Source organism: Sciurus vulgaris (genome assembly GCF_902686455.1).
Source record: "Sciurus vulgaris genome assembly, chromosome: 18".
NCBI classification, from domain to species: Eukaryota; Metazoa; Chordata; class Mammalia; order Rodentia; family Sciuridae; genus Sciurus; species Sciurus vulgaris.
In genome coordinates this window covers 1,564,284-1,581,345 of record NC_136479.1, presented here as the reverse complement: position 1 = coordinate 1,581,345, position 17,062 = coordinate 1,564,284, and the positions used below count along the sequence as shown (strand labels likewise).

At 57.6% G+C, this 17,062-nt stretch overlaps 3 protein-coding genes and 1 long non-coding RNA gene across 11 annotated transcripts; 2 read left to right on the top strand and 2 right to left on the bottom strand.

The window, feature by feature from the left end:
* Positions 1-1,854: 1,854 nt before the first annotated feature.
* Positions 1,855-4,748, bottom strand: GFER (growth factor, augmenter of liver regeneration). Of its 4 annotated transcripts, none has more exons than XM_079120392.1 (3): positions 4,115-4,748; positions 3,536-3,732; positions 1,855-2,662 (listed from the first exon to the last, which is right to left on the bottom strand). In XM_079120392.1, exons 1-3 carry the CDS (start codon positions 4,373-4,375, stop codon positions 2,596-2,598), a joined length of 525 nt encoding a protein of 174 aa, XP_078976518.1. In that variant the 5' UTR covers positions 4,376-4,748; the 3' UTR covers positions 1,855-2,595. The 4 variants fall into 4 exon arrangements, with proteins under 4 accessions (XP_078976518.1, XP_078976519.1, XP_078976517.1 ...); XM_079120393.1 differs by having other exon boundaries at positions 3,536-3,699; XM_079120391.1 differs by having other exon boundaries at positions 1,855-2,667; positions 3,536-3,699; positions 4,115-4,483.
* A 1,079-nt stretch (positions 4,749-5,827) lies between these two features.
* LOC306649421 lies at positions 5,828-7,324 on the top strand. Its single transcript, XR_013760641.1, has 2 exons — positions 5,828-6,182; positions 6,302-7,324. It is a non-coding gene; the product is annotated as an uncharacterized lncRNA (long non-coding RNA).
* A 764-nt stretch (positions 7,325-8,088) lies between these two features.
* Positions 8,089-10,452, top strand: NOXO1 (NADPH oxidase organizer 1). 2 transcript variants are annotated; one of them, XM_079120348.1, is made up of 8 exons: positions 8,089-8,439; positions 8,533-8,613; positions 8,790-8,865; positions 8,954-9,131; positions 9,316-9,431; positions 9,516-9,626; positions 9,847-9,964; positions 10,045-10,452. In XM_079120348.1, exons 1-8 carry the CDS (start codon positions 8,374-8,376, stop codon positions 10,265-10,267), a joined length of 969 nt encoding a protein of 322 aa, XP_078976474.1. In that variant the 5' UTR covers positions 8,089-8,373; the 3' UTR covers positions 10,268-10,452. The 2 variants fall into 2 exon arrangements, with proteins under 2 accessions (XP_078976474.1, XP_078976473.1); XM_079120347.1 differs by having other exon boundaries at positions 8,092-8,439; positions 9,250-9,431.
* Positions 10,453-10,581: 129 nt separating this feature from the next.
* TBL3 (transducin beta like 3) lies at positions 10,582-17,046 on the bottom strand. Of its 4 annotated transcripts, none has more exons than XM_079120296.1 (22): positions 16,911-17,045; positions 15,102-15,153; positions 14,919-15,014; positions 14,786-14,833; positions 14,547-14,688; positions 14,384-14,468; positions 14,131-14,301; positions 13,958-14,033; positions 13,779-13,872; positions 13,515-13,696; positions 13,299-13,440; positions 13,143-13,201; positions 12,937-13,040; positions 12,325-12,472; positions 12,012-12,242; positions 11,871-11,941; positions 11,634-11,790; positions 11,502-11,560; positions 11,215-11,318; positions 11,060-11,131; positions 10,807-10,965; positions 10,582-10,720 (listed from the first exon to the last, which is right to left on the bottom strand). In XM_079120296.1, the coding sequence occupies exons 1-22, from the start codon at positions 16,949-16,951 to the stop codon at positions 10,611-10,613; spliced, it is 2,403 nt and encodes an 800-aa protein (XP_078976422.1). In that variant the 5' UTR covers positions 16,952-17,045; the 3' UTR covers positions 10,582-10,610. The 4 variants fall into 4 exon arrangements, with proteins under 4 accessions (XP_078976422.1, XP_078976423.1, XP_078976421.1 ...); XM_079120297.1 differs by lacking the exon at positions 16,911-17,045 and adding an exon at positions 16,756-16,899; XM_079120295.1 differs by lacking the exon at positions 16,911-17,045 and adding an exon at positions 16,550-16,671.
* Positions 17,047-17,062: the final 16 nt, after the last annotated feature.

Here is a 17,062-nt window from a genome sequence, read left to right as displayed (position 1 = left end):
AGTAACTGTGCACTGTTGGACAGGGCAGGTGTGGCCAGGGGTGCTGTCCATCAATATGTTCAGTCAAGTTTGTTAACACTGCATCCAGTCCCACTCCTCTCATCAGTGGGCAGCAAATCTTCCCTGATGTGTTATCTGTTTCCCCCTCTTCCTCCATTGTTTGTGTCAGCACCCAAACATGCTGTACTTTGGAAAGAACCTACGGCTCTTTGTCCACACTTCCCTCCAATTGTTTCCTTTAGCAGTAACTTGAGTCTTCTACTCTCAATACTTCCTTTCCCTTTTCCTCTGAAACCTAGTGTAATCAAGCTCCCAACTGCACCTGGACTGAAGGAAGCCAGTGACCTCCACCTGCCAATTGTAGGGGCAAATTTGATTCTGCCAGCCCCTCCCTCCACATCTTTTTTTTCTTTTCAAGACAGGGTCTTGCTAAATTGCTGAGGCTTGGCCTTGAATTTGAGATCCTTCTGCTTCAGCCTCCTGAGTCACTGGGATTACAGGCCTGCACCAGCCAGGATGCACTACTAAAAGTCACCATCCCCTCATACTACTTCTATGTCATGGAGTGCTAGGGATCGAACCCACGGCCCCATGCATGCCAGGCAAGCATTCTACTACTGAGCTACATCCCCAGCCATCATAAGCCCGCTTCTTGGCAGCACTATTTGGGCCCCTTCTCTTGCTGGATCTGTGACCTTTGAGCCTTAGGTGCACAGGGTGTGTTCCTCGGGACTTTTCTCCCTCTGTATCGGCCCCTTTGCTGTATGTGCCGACAGCTCTCAAATGCCATTAGGAGCCAGAACCTACGCTTGCACAGGAGCCACTTGTCTTGGCCTGCATGCCCTTGAAAACAATCTGAGGCAAACTGAAATTTTATTGGGAGGTGAAACTCTGGGGAGGCCAGTTAGGGGAAAGGGGCAGTGAGGCAGGGAAGAAGGGCACATAAGTGTCCTGAGCTGACCACAGTTTCAGCAGGAAATCTGCTGGCTCCCAGCACATGTGCATTAAGTCTCTACTGCCTTGAGAAAGGATGGGGAGAAGCCCCATGCCTGGGGGAGGATGAGCAACTTCTCTGCCAGCTGCTCCTGCCTCATTTGTCACCTGGCCCCTTTGGGTAGTATCTTCAAAAGCCTGCTGCATCTCTCCCACTGAAGGCACAGGAGGCCATGCCACAATTGGCCTTGCAGGGGTAAAACTGCCCGAGCCTTCATGATTACTGGATCAGGACATACACTGCTGCTTGGCTGCTCTTGCTGGAACCAAGGGTGGAGATTAGCAGATCCAGGGGAGCCCAAAAGCTGGGGTCAGGTTACCCAAGACTTGCCACACTTGTAGCCTCCTCTGTCTCATTGACAGAGCATTCCCAGCTGCCCTGGCCCAACCCTGTAGCCTAGCTCCTCTAGCTCCTTTCCCACCCTGGGAATTCTCTCCCATTCTAGGGAAACTCTCAGCTGGTTTCCTACCCACTTCCTGCCTTATCGCAGCCCAGCAGCCAAGACTTCAAAATGCACGTCACTCTGTGCCATACCTCGATGTGGCAGGTACTCCCAGAGACGCCAGTGAGGCGGCCTGATTATTATTATAAGATATAAAATTGGGCTGGGAGTACCTGCCACATCTTGGCCCAGGTTCTTCAAGACTTGGCGCCATCTCGCCTCACCTCTCCCATCATCCCCTCAGTTACTCTGGTTCCCTTTGTCCTGCCACTGGGGCTCCTGCTATTCTTGTAATAACCCTGGCCTGCTGCCACCTCAGAATACCTTCCTGCCAGTCAGGACCATCTGAGCATGGGGAGACAAAAGCAGGCCGGTCCACCCATGTAAACCCCAGCACAAAGCACACTGACACCAAGTCCTCAGTCACTTCTCCAGCATTTTATTTTGGTCTCAAATTCTTAGGAAGTTGTCCCTAGGATCCCCAATGGCCAGGCCTAGCACAGCTATGGAAGGCCACATGCCAGGTAGGGAATGGACAGCACGGTGGATAGAGTCTGAGAGAAAACGTGTCTGGGCTTTCCCTGTTGGGACTGAGCACAGAATTGAGAGCTCAGCCTCAAGCCTTATTCCTGATATGACAATAGCACAGTATTGCTGGGGCCACAGCACTGAGATGTCCACAGCACACTGTGGGAAGGCAGCAGCCTCGCCTCAAAGAACAGGAACAGGAACCCCAGTCAGACCCACTGCCTTCCTGTGTGGGGAACTAGGTCCAGGGTTTGGAGTGGGCAGGAAGCTGCATCCTGAATGGCAAGGGGCAGTCTGGGCTGTTCCTGCCTCCCTCATCTGCAGCCCCACAGGGCCTCAGGGGGAGACCACTGGGGTGCCTGCAGCAGGCACCTTCACTCTTCACTAAGCTTGAGAGAGGGCCTGCATCCTGGGGACCACCCAACTGAAACACCACAGGCTCTGGCTCAGATGCACTTTAATCAGCACTCCATCCCCATCCAGTCACGCTGCGCTGACAGGCCCTGTGTGGCTACCCCATGAGCTCTGGCTGGTCGTCCTCTAGTCACAAGAGCCATCCTTCCAGCCGTCACGCCAGCGTTCATCCACCTGTGAGCAATCGAAGTCGGGCTTGCCTAGCTTGTGGTTCACTTCATTGTGCAGACGGCACAGCCACTGGGTGAAGGTTGCCCGAGTGCGAGTATCTGGCTGGTTCTTGCCTATCCTGCATGGGAGCACAGGAAGGATGTAAGGAGGCAGTGGCCGCTCTGCCCACCAGCTTCAAAGGGAGAGGAGCTGGGGCACTGCTGTGAACTATACTTGGGAGCACCCTCATGCTCCCAGAGGTAGGAATTCTGAGAACAGAGCTGACCCAGAGGTTTCCTGATTGTGGTGGATTTCCAACGCTGCTCACACACCCACCCAAGGAGCTTAGCAAATCCTGACAGAAGCCCAGGGCAAGACATGAACGCACAGACCAGGCAATTTTATAATCTTATAATAATAATCAGGCCGCCTCACTGGTGTCTCTGGCCCCAGGCAGTGTGTAGAGGGGTGGGGCAAGGCACAACCGCAAAACTGTTTCTCAGAGCCTGAGGCCTGGTGCCCTAATTTGGCAAGACACCTTTCTAACTGCTTAGGCATCAAACAGCAAGTACAGCTCTACCCCACACATCTAGCCTAGAAATGCCTACATGGGAACAGGCTCAGGCTCTTGGGTGCCTCAGTGAAGAAAAGGTGGCTCTTGGAAGCAAAATCAGTAAGTTCCCAAGGTCTTAAAAGCAGCAATCCAGCTCCAGGAGTTAGGCAACCTAGCTAACCTGCAGGGAGCCTCCATGAGTGTTAAGCCAGGGACAGGATGGGGACACCCTTCCCAGGAACCTGCACCCAGTACCAGATCCTGGCAGTCTGGCTTTAGAGGAGAAAGGAAATACTCACATGACACATCCCCTCCCTGTCAGTAGCCCCAGCTCCTAGGTAACCCTCCACCACCACTGCATGTTTTTTCCTAGGCACCTCTTTATGACCTCAGCCAAGGGGCCCAAGCAGCAGGCATAAGGCACTGTTGCCTGCAGAGCGCTGTCAGAACGTACCTCATCCTTATGTCTTCAGCACACTCCTCACACGGGTAAAACTTGGAAAATAAATGTATGAACTGGGCCATGTCTTGCTGCTGCTCTGGGGTGGGCAGGTCCGGGTAATAAGCAGCAAGGGTGTGGAGGAGAGCCCAGCTGTGGCGACCCAGTTCCTCGCGATCCTGTGGACAATCCTCCCTAAACTTGCTGTCCCGCTGCAGAAGTAGGCCGACCATAGGTCAGTTCATTCGACCCCAACCAGAAGCCCATAAAGCTCCCCCTTCGATGCAGCTCAGCGGTGGAGCACTGGCATAGCATGCGCAAGGCCCTGGGCTCTTAACCCAGCAGCGCAAAATAAAGAAATGAGCTCCCTCCTTTTCAGCCCAGCCAGCAACCCAGACTCCGGACAGAAGCCCTGCCGCCGATCCGGCCCTCGTGCTGCTGAAAGCTCACAGTTCAGGTCTACCTGGGGGTAGGGGGCAAAGTTAGGCACAGAAGGCCCGGGGCCCTGGGCCCTCGAGAGATCCGGCCGGGGCAACCGAGAACGAGGAGCGGGCCCAAAGGCCAGGGCTGGGAGGTCGCGCGGGGTATTTGCACCTTCTGCTGCGTCCGCATCCACGTCTTGAAGTCCACGCAGGCCCGGCAGGGCTGCCTCCGCGAAGCGCCCTCCACGTCCTGCGACTGCGGGGCGGGTGCCGCGGCCGGCGCTGGGGCCGAGGCGGCGGCGTCTCTGCGCCCGGCGCCACGGCCCCGCGCGTCGGTCGCCAGGTCGTCCGTCACCTGGGAGCGCGCGCCGCCGGGCAGGAAGGAGAAGAGGCTGCCGCGGCAGAAGCGCGGCTGCTCGCCGGGCGCCGCCATCTTGCCCGCGCACAGCCTGCCGGGCCAGGCCGGCCTCCAGATGGGCCTCCAGCTCGGCCTCCAAGCCAGCGCGCGCGCCGCCGCCAGCGCGCGCCTGCAGGAGCTGGGGGCGGGGCTCGGGGCGGGCCCGGGGGCGGGCTCGGGGGCGGGCCCGGGGGCGGGGGGCGGGGCGCTGGCGGCGGGCGCCGCGGAGCCGGAGGGCCGGCTGCGGGCCGGGGCGGCGCCGGAGGAGCGGGCGGGGCTGGGGCCCCGCGCTCGGCTGCCGCCCCTCGGCCTCGTTCCCCGGCCCGGGCGCAGCGTGCGCCGTCCGTGGCGGCGCTCGCGCTTCCTCCAGTAGAACAGCAGTGTGGTGTGGAAGCCGCGCCGCGGCCGCGTTGAGCATTCGGGCTGGGGCCCGGCGGGCGTCCGGGATGCAGCCCGCGACGCCCCCATCGCTCCCCTCCGACCGTCCCGCGTGCCCGCGGCCAGGCTCTGTGCCCTCCACCGGGCGGTGCGCCCACCCGCCGGGCCGGTGCCCGGGCAACACGGGGCGGGGCGTGACAGCACAGAGGCGGCACGCTGGGCCCGGGCCTCGGCAGGCGTCATGGCAACTGGCGCCCTGGCTGCGCGGCGCCGGGCTGCGGCTGCGGAGCCGGAAGCGCTTGCCCGCCGTCCTCCGCGTCCTATGGCCTGGTGAAGGGTCGCGTTGTTTAGTTTTGCTGTACTGGGGATCGGACACAGGGCCTCGCGCACGCCAGGGCTGAGCTGTACCGCAGCCCTCTTTACTGAGTGACAGGTCTCCATATGTTGTCCAAGCTAGCCTCCAGCTTGGGATCCTCCTGGGATTGCAGGAGTGCACCACCGCGCAGGACTCGCGTGAGGGATTGTTAAAACACCGAGGCAGCGGCCTTAGGGATTCCCTTACTTCCATGCGTTCATTTATTCATTCCAGAAATATTTGTGCAGTGCCTACTCTATTCCAAACACTGTTCCAGGCGCCGCCAGAACAGAAAACAGGATGCTGTCCCTAACCTTCTTGGCTTATAGTGGCCAAGACAAGGAGAACCCAAAGAGTCACATCAATAAATGTTCACTTACAAACTGTGTTGTGGGCCATGCACGTGGTGTGGGAAATATGGAAGACCTCCCTGGAGAGCAGACCCCAGAGGCCTGAAGGATGAGGTACCAGCTGAGGACCCCCTTCCAGGACAAGCCCAGGATCTTGGCATTTTGCAGAAGTAGAAAGGCCTGCAGAGTGGGACTCTGGGGAGGAGGAGGTGGAGGGAAAATGTACTGGTGGCAGGGACCAACCAGGTTCCTTGTGGTGGAATTGGGAATTATTCTAAAACCAGTGGGAAGGTGTTGGACGATTTGGGGCAGGGTTACCTTGACCTGAACCCATTTCTGTTTGATAAAGATTCCTCTGGCTATCATATGGAGTATGGGGAGATTGGATTTCCTTCCTCCTCCTCCTTTTTTCCTTTTTTCCTTTTTTTTTTTTTTTTTTGATGGTACTGGGGATTGAACCTAGGGTACTACATCCCCATCAGCCCCTTTTTATTTTACATTATATCTTGGAGAATTGAGACTTGAATCCAGGGTTCATTGAACTGCAACCCCAGCCCTTTTTATTTTTATTTTTAGACAAGGTCTCACCAAGTTGTCCATGCTGGAGTAGAACTTGAGTTCCCTCTGCCTCAGTCTCCTGAGTTGCAAGGATTATAGGCATGAGCTACGATGCCCAATGGAGAATGGATTTCTTTGAGTTGATGAACTCCTTACCATCCATAGTGATAGGGGCCTGTTGTAGCTATCCAAATGAGAGAAGGTAGGGGCTATAGGGAAAGAAAACATGGAGGGGGACCAAGTTTGGTGGGGGCCATAGAATCCCTCTGGTCACTGGCTGTGAGTACTCCACCCTTCCCCAGTTTCTTTATTGTGTTCCAGGATGTTTTTGGAAAATCTGGTTGCTAAAGGCAGAAAGTGTTGAGACTGAAGAAAGAGGCAAGTCTATGGCTGTACCACCCTGCCCGATCTCATCTGATCTCGGAAGCTAAGCAGGGTCGGGCCTGCTTAGTACTTAGATGGGAAAAAGAGGCAGGCAAATCCAGGATTTCACAAAGTGTAATTTATTAGGGACCGATAAGAAGCAAGACAGGAGAATTCCTGCACTGTTAGGCAGGGGAAAGGCTTTAATATGCCAAGGCAGCAAAGGCAACCCAAGTCCATCCCGAATGTATCTAGGCTCTCTCAAAACTTGTCAAGGTATCAGGAGGATCTAGAATTCAAAGCCAGCCTCAGCAAAAGTGAGGTGCTAATCGACTCAGTGAGACCCTGTCTTTCAATAAAATACAAATAGGGCTGGGGAGGTGGTTCAGTGGTCCAGTCCCCCTCAGTTCAATCCCTGGTACCCCACCTCCCCCCAAAATTGTCAAGCATTAGTTAAAAGAGACAGTCCAGGCCTAAGTGCCTGGCAGGAAACAGGTTGTTTTCCCTGGTGCTGGAGATTGAACCCAAAGTCATTCTATTGCTGAGCTACATCCACAGACCTTTATATTTTTTTTGAGACAGGATCTCATTAAGATATCCAGGCTGGCCTTCAATTTACAATCCTGAGTAACTGGGATTACAGATGTGTACCACCATGCCTAATTTTGGCCATTTTAATGATTTCATTAATACTATAGGATTTGGAATGTATGCTAGTATTTCTGGGTAGGAAACATGGAGTTAATGACCAAGATAGCTTTAGTCATCCCTACACAGGGGAGCAGGATCTATCCTACCCTGAACCCAGCCAGGCCAGCATGCTCTCAGGTGAGGTGGAACAGGGTGGGTAGCAGCTGGGCTGAAGGCACTCTGCCACTGTCATGTGTTCATTGCCTGGGTGAAGACCAGGGAAGGTTCCAGGGGCTCAGAAAGAGCCACTAGTGTGATGGACACACAAAGACCCTTTTTAAAAAAACAAAACATTTTTTTAGATGTTGATAGACCTTTATTTTTATTTATTTATGTGGTGCTGAGAATCAAACCCAGTACCTCATACATGCTAGGCAGACCTCTACCACTAAGCCATAACCCCAGCCCCACAAAGACCCTTTTTCGAGGCCAAGATAGTTTCCTAGAGGGATAACCCAGAAGCCCAGTCTCTGGAAGGCCTGGAGTAGGGGAATACTGACATCAGCACCAGGAAGAACCACTGTGCATCAGAGTCGGTCAAGCTCTGGAAATCTCCACCATAAGGAAGCAGCCCAGAGAGGTGAGGCTCACCTGGGTGAGCACTCTGTCCCGTGGGGTGGAGGGCCTCCTCCACCCCAGCTGATGGGGAAATAGGTCTAATGACACAGATTATGTTTACAGAAAGTTGTGATGAATCATGGATTCAGAGGTCCTAGTGACCACCTCCCCACCACGCAAATGAAGTGACCAAATGATGAACCCTCTTTATCCTGCCCCATGTCTTCCCACTGTAAGAGAATCCCTGGGTCCTTGGCTTATGAGGTCTGCCTCTTCCTCAGCTTATCCAGAAAAACTCATAATTACCTATTTACCACAAATTTCTTCTTCTGACTTAGGGACACTGAGACCCTTCATTTTCCCACGTTAGGATTAAGCCAGAGATTGCACTCGAAGCCCTAAGCACCAGGTCCTTGGTTCCAGACTACAGCTGCAGAGCCCCACAGGTGATTCAGAGAGGGCTGTTGGGCGCACCCTGGGAGCGGAGAGGCAGAGTGGGCCAGGTCAGGCGGCACTTTGATGAGTCAGGCCCAGGAGGGAGGGTGCCAGGTGGCGGTCCGGGCCTCCCCGCCCCCCATTTCCCCGCCTGGGGCTTGGGAGAGAGCCAGGAGAACAGAAGGACCCGGGAGGGGCGTGGCAGCTCTGCTGGGACCGGCTTGGAGCACCCCCGGGAATTCCCCTCGGGCCAGTCTTCCGGTTGCCCGAGCCCCCTCAAGGTCAGGTAGGCGGCGTGGTCCTTCGCCACTCTCCAACACTCCGCAGTCACGCGGAATCGGGTCGGTATGGCAAGCTCTCGGCACCCGGTGTCTGGGCGCGCGGTGGCTCTGGTGCAGAAGCAGCGGCTCCAGGTACGACCGCAGTGGGTCTCTCCTAGTCCCAAGAGGGAGGCCAAGAGCGGGGTGTCAGACTCAGCCTCCGGGGCACCCACCTTTCCTCACCAGACGTTCGCCTTTTCCGTGCGCTGGTCTGATGGCAGTGACACCTTTGTGCGCAGGAGCTGGGACGAGTTCAGACGGCTCCAGGTAGGTGGCCTGGGCACGGGGCGTTCTGGCTCCCCACAACCGCCGGCCTCCCGGTACCCACCAGAGACCCTTCCTGCCCATTCGGGCTTGCGGCCCTGTGATCCCCGCGAGGGACCCCCGACCTCCCAGGGACTATGCCGGGCTCTTGTACCCCCACGTTCGCCTCTTCCCTGCAGAAGACCCTCAAGGACACTTTTCCGGTGGAGGCGGGTCTGCTGCGGAGATCCGACAGAATTCTTCCCAAGTTTCCTGGTCAGGCCGGCAAGGGTCCCAGGGGAGCGGGGAAGGCACAGCCTGGCGTGGGGCGGGGCACCATGGCACGTACTACATGTGCCCACAGACGCACCGCTGTTGGCGCGAGGGGGGCGTATGGGCCGCGGCCTGGCCCGCCTGGGCCTGCTGGATACCTATGTGCAGGCCTTGTTGGGGACCGCAGAACGGGTATTGCGGAGCCTGGCACTCTCCAGCTTCTTTGAACCACAACCCCTGGACCTGGAGCCAGCGCTTCCTCCTGGAAGGTGCTTAACCGATCCCCAGATGCACGTTTGCAGGGAATAGAAGGGGCAGGCTCAAAGGTTAGGGTGTTGGGCCCACTCCCACCCTCTACCCACTCCACCTTTGGGCTACCCTTCTCAGCCTGGTGATCCTGCCTGCCCCAAAGGAGCCTTTGCCACGTCCCACGGACCACCTTGCCATCCACAGCCTGGAGGCTCAGAGGCTCCGCTGCTTGCAGCCCTTCCGCACCCAGGACATGCAGGGCAGGCCTTTCCTTGCAGAAGCTCAGGAAAGCCTAGATGTACTGCTGCGACACCCCTCAGGTAGGGCCAACAGGAACCTGGGACCTTCTGAGTCTGAGTGGACTTCAGGGTCAGAGCCCCTCCCTCACCTCACCTCTCACACAGGTTGGTGGCTGGTGGAGAATGAGGACCTACAGACAGCCTGGTTTCCAGCTCCCTACCTGGAGGAGGTGGTCCTAGGCCAGGGCAAAGCAGGCCTGACCCTTGGAACCAGCGGTATGAGCCCAATTTCCTTCCCCATGACTGCCAGTGATGGATCATATGTGGCAAGAGTAGGCCAGAGGAAGCACCTGAGCCAGAGGGAGGAGGTGGCAAAGGCCCAGAGTGTGCTCCTGGTGCCCACAGCTAGAGGGACATCAGGTGCCCAGAGAGGAGCCCACAGGAAGGTGGGGCTCTAGCTGCTATAGCTCCAGTGACCCCTAATACCCATTCCCAGGGGCCCAGTTCTGTGCTTTGCGTGCCTATGAAGGCAGCCATGATGATGAGCTGTCAGTGCCTGCAGGGGCGCGTGTTCGTGTGCTGGAAACTTCAGACCGTGGCTGGTGGCTCTGCAGGTATGCAGGGGGAGGACTTCGGTGAGCTCAAAGACTGGCAAGGGCACCCCAGTCCCTAACCAAGCCCTGCCTCTTCACAGGTATGATGGCAAGGCTGGTCTGCTCCCAGCAGTGCTGCTGCAGCCTGAGGGGCTGAGTGCACTCCTGAGTGGGACAGGGATCCTTGGTGAGGACAAGGCAGAGGCCACCATGACTCCCCCTGCTGTGCCTGCCCGTCCCCCCCTGAGTGCCATCCAGAGCCGCTGCTGCACCATTACCCGCAGGGCACTGGGGAAGATCCCAGGACCCCTGGGCCCCCCTTGAATGTGTCTATGACCCTGCAAGAAGACTTGTACCCTAGTCACAAAGCCGTGGGCCAAATGACTGACCCAGGGAATGGCTGATGGCAGCTCCCCGGCTGGGGGAATGGATGAGGGTGGGACTCTGCCTGGCAGGTCAGGAGGGTCCACTTTCCCATTTCCTCTGAGTAAAGCTTCTGAATGACCCAATTCAGTCTCACTTTGCTGAGGCAGGGGAGGAGCTGGGTGCTGGGTTGAGACCATCAGGGGCTAAAGTGCACCCCTGGTTAGTCCAGGTTGTGGCCAGGCACCTTGGCGATGACTGCTCAGATCCACATGCAGGACAGAAAAGTGCGTCTTTATGTGTCTCAGAGGGCTGGGGGGGTAGCAGAGAGAGGGGACAGCTTCATGTTGTGCCACAGGAAGTCCAAGAAGGTGGCTGCCTGCAGCGTCCGGCTAAGCCTCTGAAAGTGCCGCTCTGGGGAGGACAGGAGGAGGTCAGCAGGAGGTCAGGAGGTGCAGGCCTCACAAGACTGCTCCCTGGTCCTGGTGGTGCCCACGTACCAGTATAGGGCAGCAGGGCCTCCAGGGCAGCACGCACACCCTGGTAGGCCAGCAGCTCTTCAGGGGGTTCGTGTTGCAGTAGCACACTCAGCACTGCCTGGGCTTCATGACAATGCCGGGAGTTGGTGTTCCATGTGACACAGAAGCGCAGCAGAGCCTCTGTGGGTATCAGGACAGTCACACTCTGCCTGCCAGCCATTCCACCCTGCCCTGCCCCTGTCCAGCAGGCCACCCCCAACTGCCTGCCCAGAACCTTTCTGGTCTCGCCTCAATCTCAGCATGGTGGCTTCCAACTTCTCACAAGCCTCAGGGTCCCTCCGGATGGCTATGGGAAGATGGCACTCTTGAGTTCCAGGAAGGGATTCAACGGTCACCCGAGTCCCCTCCCTTGGAGCAGCAGGCACTGACCCTGGATAACAGTCAGCACAGTGTGGGGCCGATCCAGGGAGATGGCCAAGCCCAGGGCCCGCAGGTACCTCTTCTCATGGAGCAGGTTGTCCAGCTCTTGCTGCCTGGTGGCAGAGGGAGGGACAGGGCCACTCAGGAACCCTGGCTGGGCTGAGGGTGAGTCGGCAGGCCCAGGCCTGAGTTCCCACTGGAGTGCACCCTCCCAGCCTGTTCCCTGTGCCACAGAGCAGGGGTGTGCACAAGCACCCAGGCCACAGGAAGGGTGCTGGGACTGAGCCCAGACTTACTTAACCACGTGCTCCTCCTGCTTGGCCTGCTCCTCTGCCTGTTCTGCCTCAGTCACGTCCTGGGATCAGACTTAGGGTCAGGCAAGCCCCCAAGTTGGCCACCAACACACCCTGCCCCTCAGGGCCCACAACCTTCCAGAGAATGACACGGGAGTCGCTGGCCCCAGTGAGGGCGCGGTCATCCAGCCGGCTACAGTGCAGCCCCCAGACCTTGTCCTCATGGGCGTCCAGTGTCCGCACACACTCGTTACTCTTGATGGTCCAGAGCTTCACCAGCCCGTCAGAGCCACTGGGATTAGGATTGGGAAGGGCTGACTGTAGGGGCCTGCCTGCCACCCTGCCCCACCCCACCTGTGCCCAGTGTCTCACCTAGACAGCAGCTGTGTGCCACGGCTCACAAAGGCCACCTTCAGTACTGAAGCGTCATGCCCCTCAAATGTCTGGGGGTAGAGGGAGGGTGTGAGGTTGCAAAAGGTGGGAGGGTCCAGAGCAGGGGACGCCACTGCTTACCTTGAGACAGCTAAAGTCCTGCAGTGCCCAGAGCTTGACGGTGCCATCAGCTGAGGCTGTGGCCAGCACCTGGTCCATAGGTGAGAACTGGACACACCAGAGCCCACGCCGGTGGCCGGAGAAAACACCCAGTAGCTGGCACTGTGGCAGAGCCCACAGCTTAGCTGTACGGTCCTGTGAGCCTGTGGCCAGCAGCTTGTCGTTGGGGGCAACAGCCACACTGTTGATGTCCTGTGGAGGGAGCAGGTGGCAGCTTAGACCTCTACTCCAGCAAGGGCTCAGCCACAGCTCCACCCAGGTCTGATGTGGTCACCTTGTCATGGCAGCGCTGGGTGGCCTGGGCCTGCAGGAGGATGGGGCCACTGTCTGGTGCTGTGCTCTTGGATAGCAGGACTTCTGGGAGAGGCCACAACTTCACAGTACAGTCCTGGCTGCCTGTCACTAGGAAAGACTCCTTCAGCCTAGAGCCAACAGGGGAGGGGAGAGACAGCTAAGGCTGGACAGCACCCTCTGCCAGCACACCTCAGGTCTGGCCTGCCACATCACAGTCCAGAGAACAGAGACTGTCCCCGGGCACTGCCCCCAAATACCTCTGATCCGCCCCTCGCACCACCTACCCTCAGTGCCACCATACCCAGCAACTGTACCCCAATCTTCAACACTGACCCCTTTTTCCACCTGAGCCACGTTCATCATTCTCCACCACGATTCCCTCCCTCCGTGGTCCACTGTGTCTCAAGGATACTGATGGGAATTCCCTCCCCATGACAACTTGGGGTTCTTTGGGCCTGATCTCTGTTCCACTCTTGGCCTAGTATCTCAGAGAATAAGGCCAAAGCCACCACCTTCCCCTCCCCGAGCTGGAACCCATTAGTAGGCCTGAGCCTCCATCTCCTGATATCCCTGGATCCAGCCTGTCCCTTACCTAGAGCAGCAGATGGTGCCCACACTGTGTGTGTGCCCAGAGCCGTGGGCCACACAGACCACCTGGCCTGCTTTGTTCATCCTCCAGATGCGGACACTCTGATCCTGGAATGGGAAGAATTGAGGAGAGAAGCTGGACCATGGTCCTATTGCCTTGGCTTCCCCATGTGGGGGCCCTGTACCTCCCCATCTCTCAGGAGGCCTTACCTTGGCACAGCTGGCAAAGAGCCACCCCTTCCGGAAAACGTCCAGGGCCAGGACGATGTCTGGTTGAGACAGGAATCAATATGGCAAGGTGGCAGTGGGGTGAGGAGGCTGTCAAACCCAGGATGAGGCCTTAGGGGTATCATGAGCTCTACTTGCCTGTGTGGCCATAGAGGATCTGGCAGGCCGATGTTTGCAGCTCAAATACTTTTAGACAGGGGCTATTGGAGGCCACAACAACATGGGAGTCCTTGGGCCCAAGGAACCGAACATCTAATACCTCTTCGCTGTAGCCAGCAAACTGGGAAGCAAGAAGAACCTCAGCTGGGACTTGTGTTGAGTGGAGGGCTGGGCTGGGCAGGGACAGGCACTCACCTGCTTCTGCAGCTGCAGGGACTGTGCCTCATAGAGTAGTAGGTTGTGGTCAGCAGTGACACTGAGGAGCAGGCCAGCGGTGTGGGCCAGGGCACAGTGGGTCAGTTCCTGCCCAGGGCCTGGCAACTGTGGTTGGGTGTATACACACTGCCCAGAAGCTGCCTCCCACACACGCAGTGTGCCTGTGTAGGGGATGAGGGGCTGCTCTCAGTCTAACAGGCCTCCCCCAGTTCCTGTGATCTGCCCGTGGTCAGCCCCACACACCTTGGTCACCAGCAGTCAGGAAATGCAGGCCTGAATTCTTCACACCCAGGGCAGGCGCTGGCTCCTCAGGCAACAGCACAGCAGCCTCCACACTCTGGGGATGAGCTGGGTCAAAGACTGCGGCCACTCCCCCTCAATCCCCTATCCGACTCACTAGCCCTTGCCTACAGGTGCCCCACCTCAAACACTGGCACAGTCCTTGTGGCCTGGTGGCTCTGAAGGTCCCAGAGAATGCAGATCTTGTCACGGCCAGAGCTGTGTGGAGAAAGCACCTTTAGTTCCAGAGTCCCAGTCTCGGTCCTCACTATCTGAGCCTTCGACTCCTCCAAGGTTTGTGTGGCCTGCCACTTACCTGAGCATGGTGTGGCCATCGGCACTAAAGGTCAGTGAGGTGACAGCACTGTAGTGAGCAGTTAGCACAGCCAGGCACGAGCGGTCCTGCAGCGACCACACGCGGATGGCAGCATCTGCGGCTGAGGAGAAGAGCAGCAGGCGAGAGGGGTCCGGGTGGAAGGCCACCAAACTGCAGGCAGGTGGTGGATGGGTAAGGTGTGCTGCCCAAGGGTGGTGCCTCTGTCCCCCCACTCTCCACTGCCCCCACTCACTGCACGACGCCAGGAGAGCCCCGAAGGTGGTGTGTCCCATAGTGCCGCACGACGTCCCAGACACGCACAGACCCATCGCAGCCACCTGCAGGAACAACTGAGGTGAGGGGGCTGGTGTGTCCAAAGCTTCTTCCTATGCCCTCCAGTCCACCTGAAGCCCTACCTGTGGCCAGCAGTGTGGAGGTAGGATCAAAGGCCATGGTGGCCACAGGAGCAGTATGTACTGCCTTCCATAGGCGGGTGACGCTGCCCTCTCGCCAGGCCCACTGAGCCAGCAGCAATGCCCGACTGGCTGTCACCAGCACCTGGGGAATGTGCAGTTCAGCTGGAAGTGAGCATCCTGTCCACTTGCAGCGTAGGAGGGAGGCAACAGAGCTTACTTCTCACCCCTGCCCCATGTACCTCATCATCCGGGCTGAGATCGAAGGCAGTGATGTCTTCTTGGTCCTCCTAAGGGAAAGTGCAAGAATACACGGCACCATTAGAAAGGGCTGCCTTTCCCACCAGCACTTCGCACCTGTTCACCTGCCCTTACCTGCTCCAGGCTCTGTAGCACAGCCCCCGAGGCCACGTCCAGGATGTTGACTCTGGTACCACAGACGCAAAAGAGGTGCTGGCCAAGCTGGTCCAGCTGGAGACAGAGGGGTCTCAATCAAGGCACCCCTGGTTACCTGTTGCCTGCCCCACCCACCACCTGATCTGTCCCTGGAGCTGGTACCTGTGCTTTTCCACCCTTGTAGAAAGGCTCCATCTTGCGCTCGATAGCATAGCTGGAAAGAGAACCAGAGGAGTGAAGGATCGCCATTCCCTTATCCCCCAGTGCCTAGCCCTGTGCTGGCTGCTGTCCCAAAGGTGAACCCAACAATCCCCTGCCCTTGCAGAGTTCCTGGGCAACTCTGTGGGTGGGTGATGCTACCCCCATGTTACAGACAGGTTGAGACCCAGAGCTGACTGGTGATCCATATGGGCTCCTGCAGCAGGGAGACGTGGGCCTGAGTCAGGTGAATGCAGCTGGATAGCCCCGTCTTCTCGGTAGGGGCCTTGGTAGGACCCCTTGCTGGTTGTGGGACTAGGGTACCATCTCTCCAGTCTTCACTCCTGAGGTTCAGCATACCCCTTCCCCATCCTGGACTCTCCTACAGCCTCACCTGATCCCACTCCCCAAGCAACATTAACTTCTGTGATCTCACTCCTGCTGTCTTCTTTCCTTCCTCTCTACTGCCTCCAACCTGGGCCAGGGAATTGCAGTTTCCCCTGGATGGCAGCTCCAGTTACTTCTGGGCACCCTACCTACTCTCTCAATCATGCTGCCAGTTACTCTCTCATCCCTATGGTACTGGGTATTGAACCCAGGGGCAGTCTACCACTGAGCTACATCCCCAGCCCTTTTGATTTTGAAACAAAGTCTCCCTAAGTTACCCAGGCTGACCTTGAATTTGTGATCCTCCTGCATCAGCCTCCTGAATAGTTGGTCACCATGCCCTGATGCCAGTTATTACCATTATTATTGTTATTTTTGCACTGGGGACTGAACCCAGAGCCCAACACTTTTTATTTTGAGACAGGGTCTCAACAAGTTGCTCAGAACCTTGATAAATTGCCGAAGCTGGCCTCAAACTTGCAAGTCTTCCTGCCTCAGCCTCCCAAGTTGTACCAAGGTGCCTGGTGATACCAGTTATATTTTAGAGCAACTGGTTATGTCACAGCCCTACTTAAAACTTTCTCTTTCTTTACATGTTTCCAAACCTTGCTCCTGTCCACCTTTCCTTTCACAGTCCACACTGCAGCCTCATTGCTCCTGGCCCAGCCCTTGTGACAGGTCTTCTATCTTTTGCCTATGTCTTGTATGTGACCACGATCTTCCTCCAGGTTCCAATACCTAGCGAACTTCCCTTCTGGGAAGCCAGCTTGCCAAGATGGAACCAATCTCATCCTCTGAACCCAGCTAACCCCTAAACAGAAGAGCTGCCCGCACAGTCTTTCCCTTGCTAGTCACAACTCAAATCCCCTCAGCACGGATGGAAATTATTTCTGCCACGAAACTGTGTCCCAGGGTTAGGGTTGAGACGTCCCCATCCAGGCACTGAGCTCTAGCTTTAGTTGTTCCGCACTGGGAAACTGAATAAGAACAGGGCTCTGGGTCCCCGGCCGCTGCGGACCACCCACCTACTGTCTTCCGGCTCCGGGGAAAATCGGGACAACAGGTAGGCGCTCCCAGGCCACCTGTCCACAGGTGGTTCCCATCCAGAACCCCCGGACATGTGCTCAGCTCTCCCCTACCCCCAGGGTACCTCGTCCCCACTCCACGCCCCTAAAACCCGACGCTCGCTGCGCCCAGCCGGCCGCCCTTCCCGACTGCAGTCGGTGCCGACCCTCCTGCTGCTACCACCGCAGCCTGGCCCACGACTCCACAGGCCGTATGCCTCCCCCGGAACCAAAAGCGCGCTCAGTCCGCGCGGGCACTGCTCCACGCGCGCGGGCGCCTCCGTTACTCCGGCAGCGAACCCGTCTCCGGCCCTGGGCTTACTTCGCCTTGAAGCGGCCCACTCCGGTCGCGGCCTCAGCCATGTCGCCGCCGTCCCTGCCGCCAAGATCCGCCGCCGCCGCCGCGTGACGGAAGCCGGCGCGCCACTCTTTACTCCCGTCGCGCTGCTGATGGCGTCACCGGTCGCGACTACT

Excerpts from the sequence above, each read along its gene's own strand:
- GFER (XM_079120390.1), bottom strand. The coding sequence starts at position 4,375 with ATGGCGGCGCCCGGCGAGCAGCCGCGCTTCTGCCGCGGCAGCCTCTTC. Across the intron at positions 3,733-4,114 it reads GGATGCGGACGCAGCAGAAG|CGGGACAGCAAGTTTAGGGA; the intron begins GTGCAAATACCC and ends CTACTTCTGCAG. Across the intron at positions 2,668-3,535 it reads GCTGAAGACATAAGGATGAG|GATAGGCAAGAACCAGCCAG; the intron begins GTACGTTCTGAC and ends GCTCCCATGCAG.
- NOXO1 (XM_079120347.1), top strand. The coding sequence starts at position 8,374 with ATGGCAAGCTCTCGGCACCCGGTGTCTGGGCGCGCGGTGGCTCTGGTG. Across the intron at positions 8,440-8,532 it reads TGCAGAAGCAGCGGCTCCAG|ACGTTCGCCTTTTCCGTGCG; the intron begins GTACGACCGCAG and ends TTTCCTCACCAG. Across the intron at positions 9,432-9,515 it reads ACTGCTGCGACACCCCTCAG|GTTGGTGGCTGGTGGAGAAT; the intron begins GTAGGGCCAACA and ends CCTCTCACACAG.
- TBL3 (XM_079120294.1), bottom strand. The coding sequence starts at position 16,951 with ATGGCTGAGGCCGCGACCGGAGTGGGCCGCTTCAAGGCGAA. Across the intron at positions 11,561-11,633 it reads CCCGTGTCATTCTCTGGAAG|GACGTGACTGAGGCAGAACA; the intron begins GTTGTGGGCCCT and ends GTCTGATCCCAG. Across the intron at positions 10,721-10,806 it reads GGCCCTGCTGCCCTATACTG|AGCGGCACTTTCAGAGGCTT; the intron begins GTACGTGGGCAC and ends TGTCCTCCCCAG.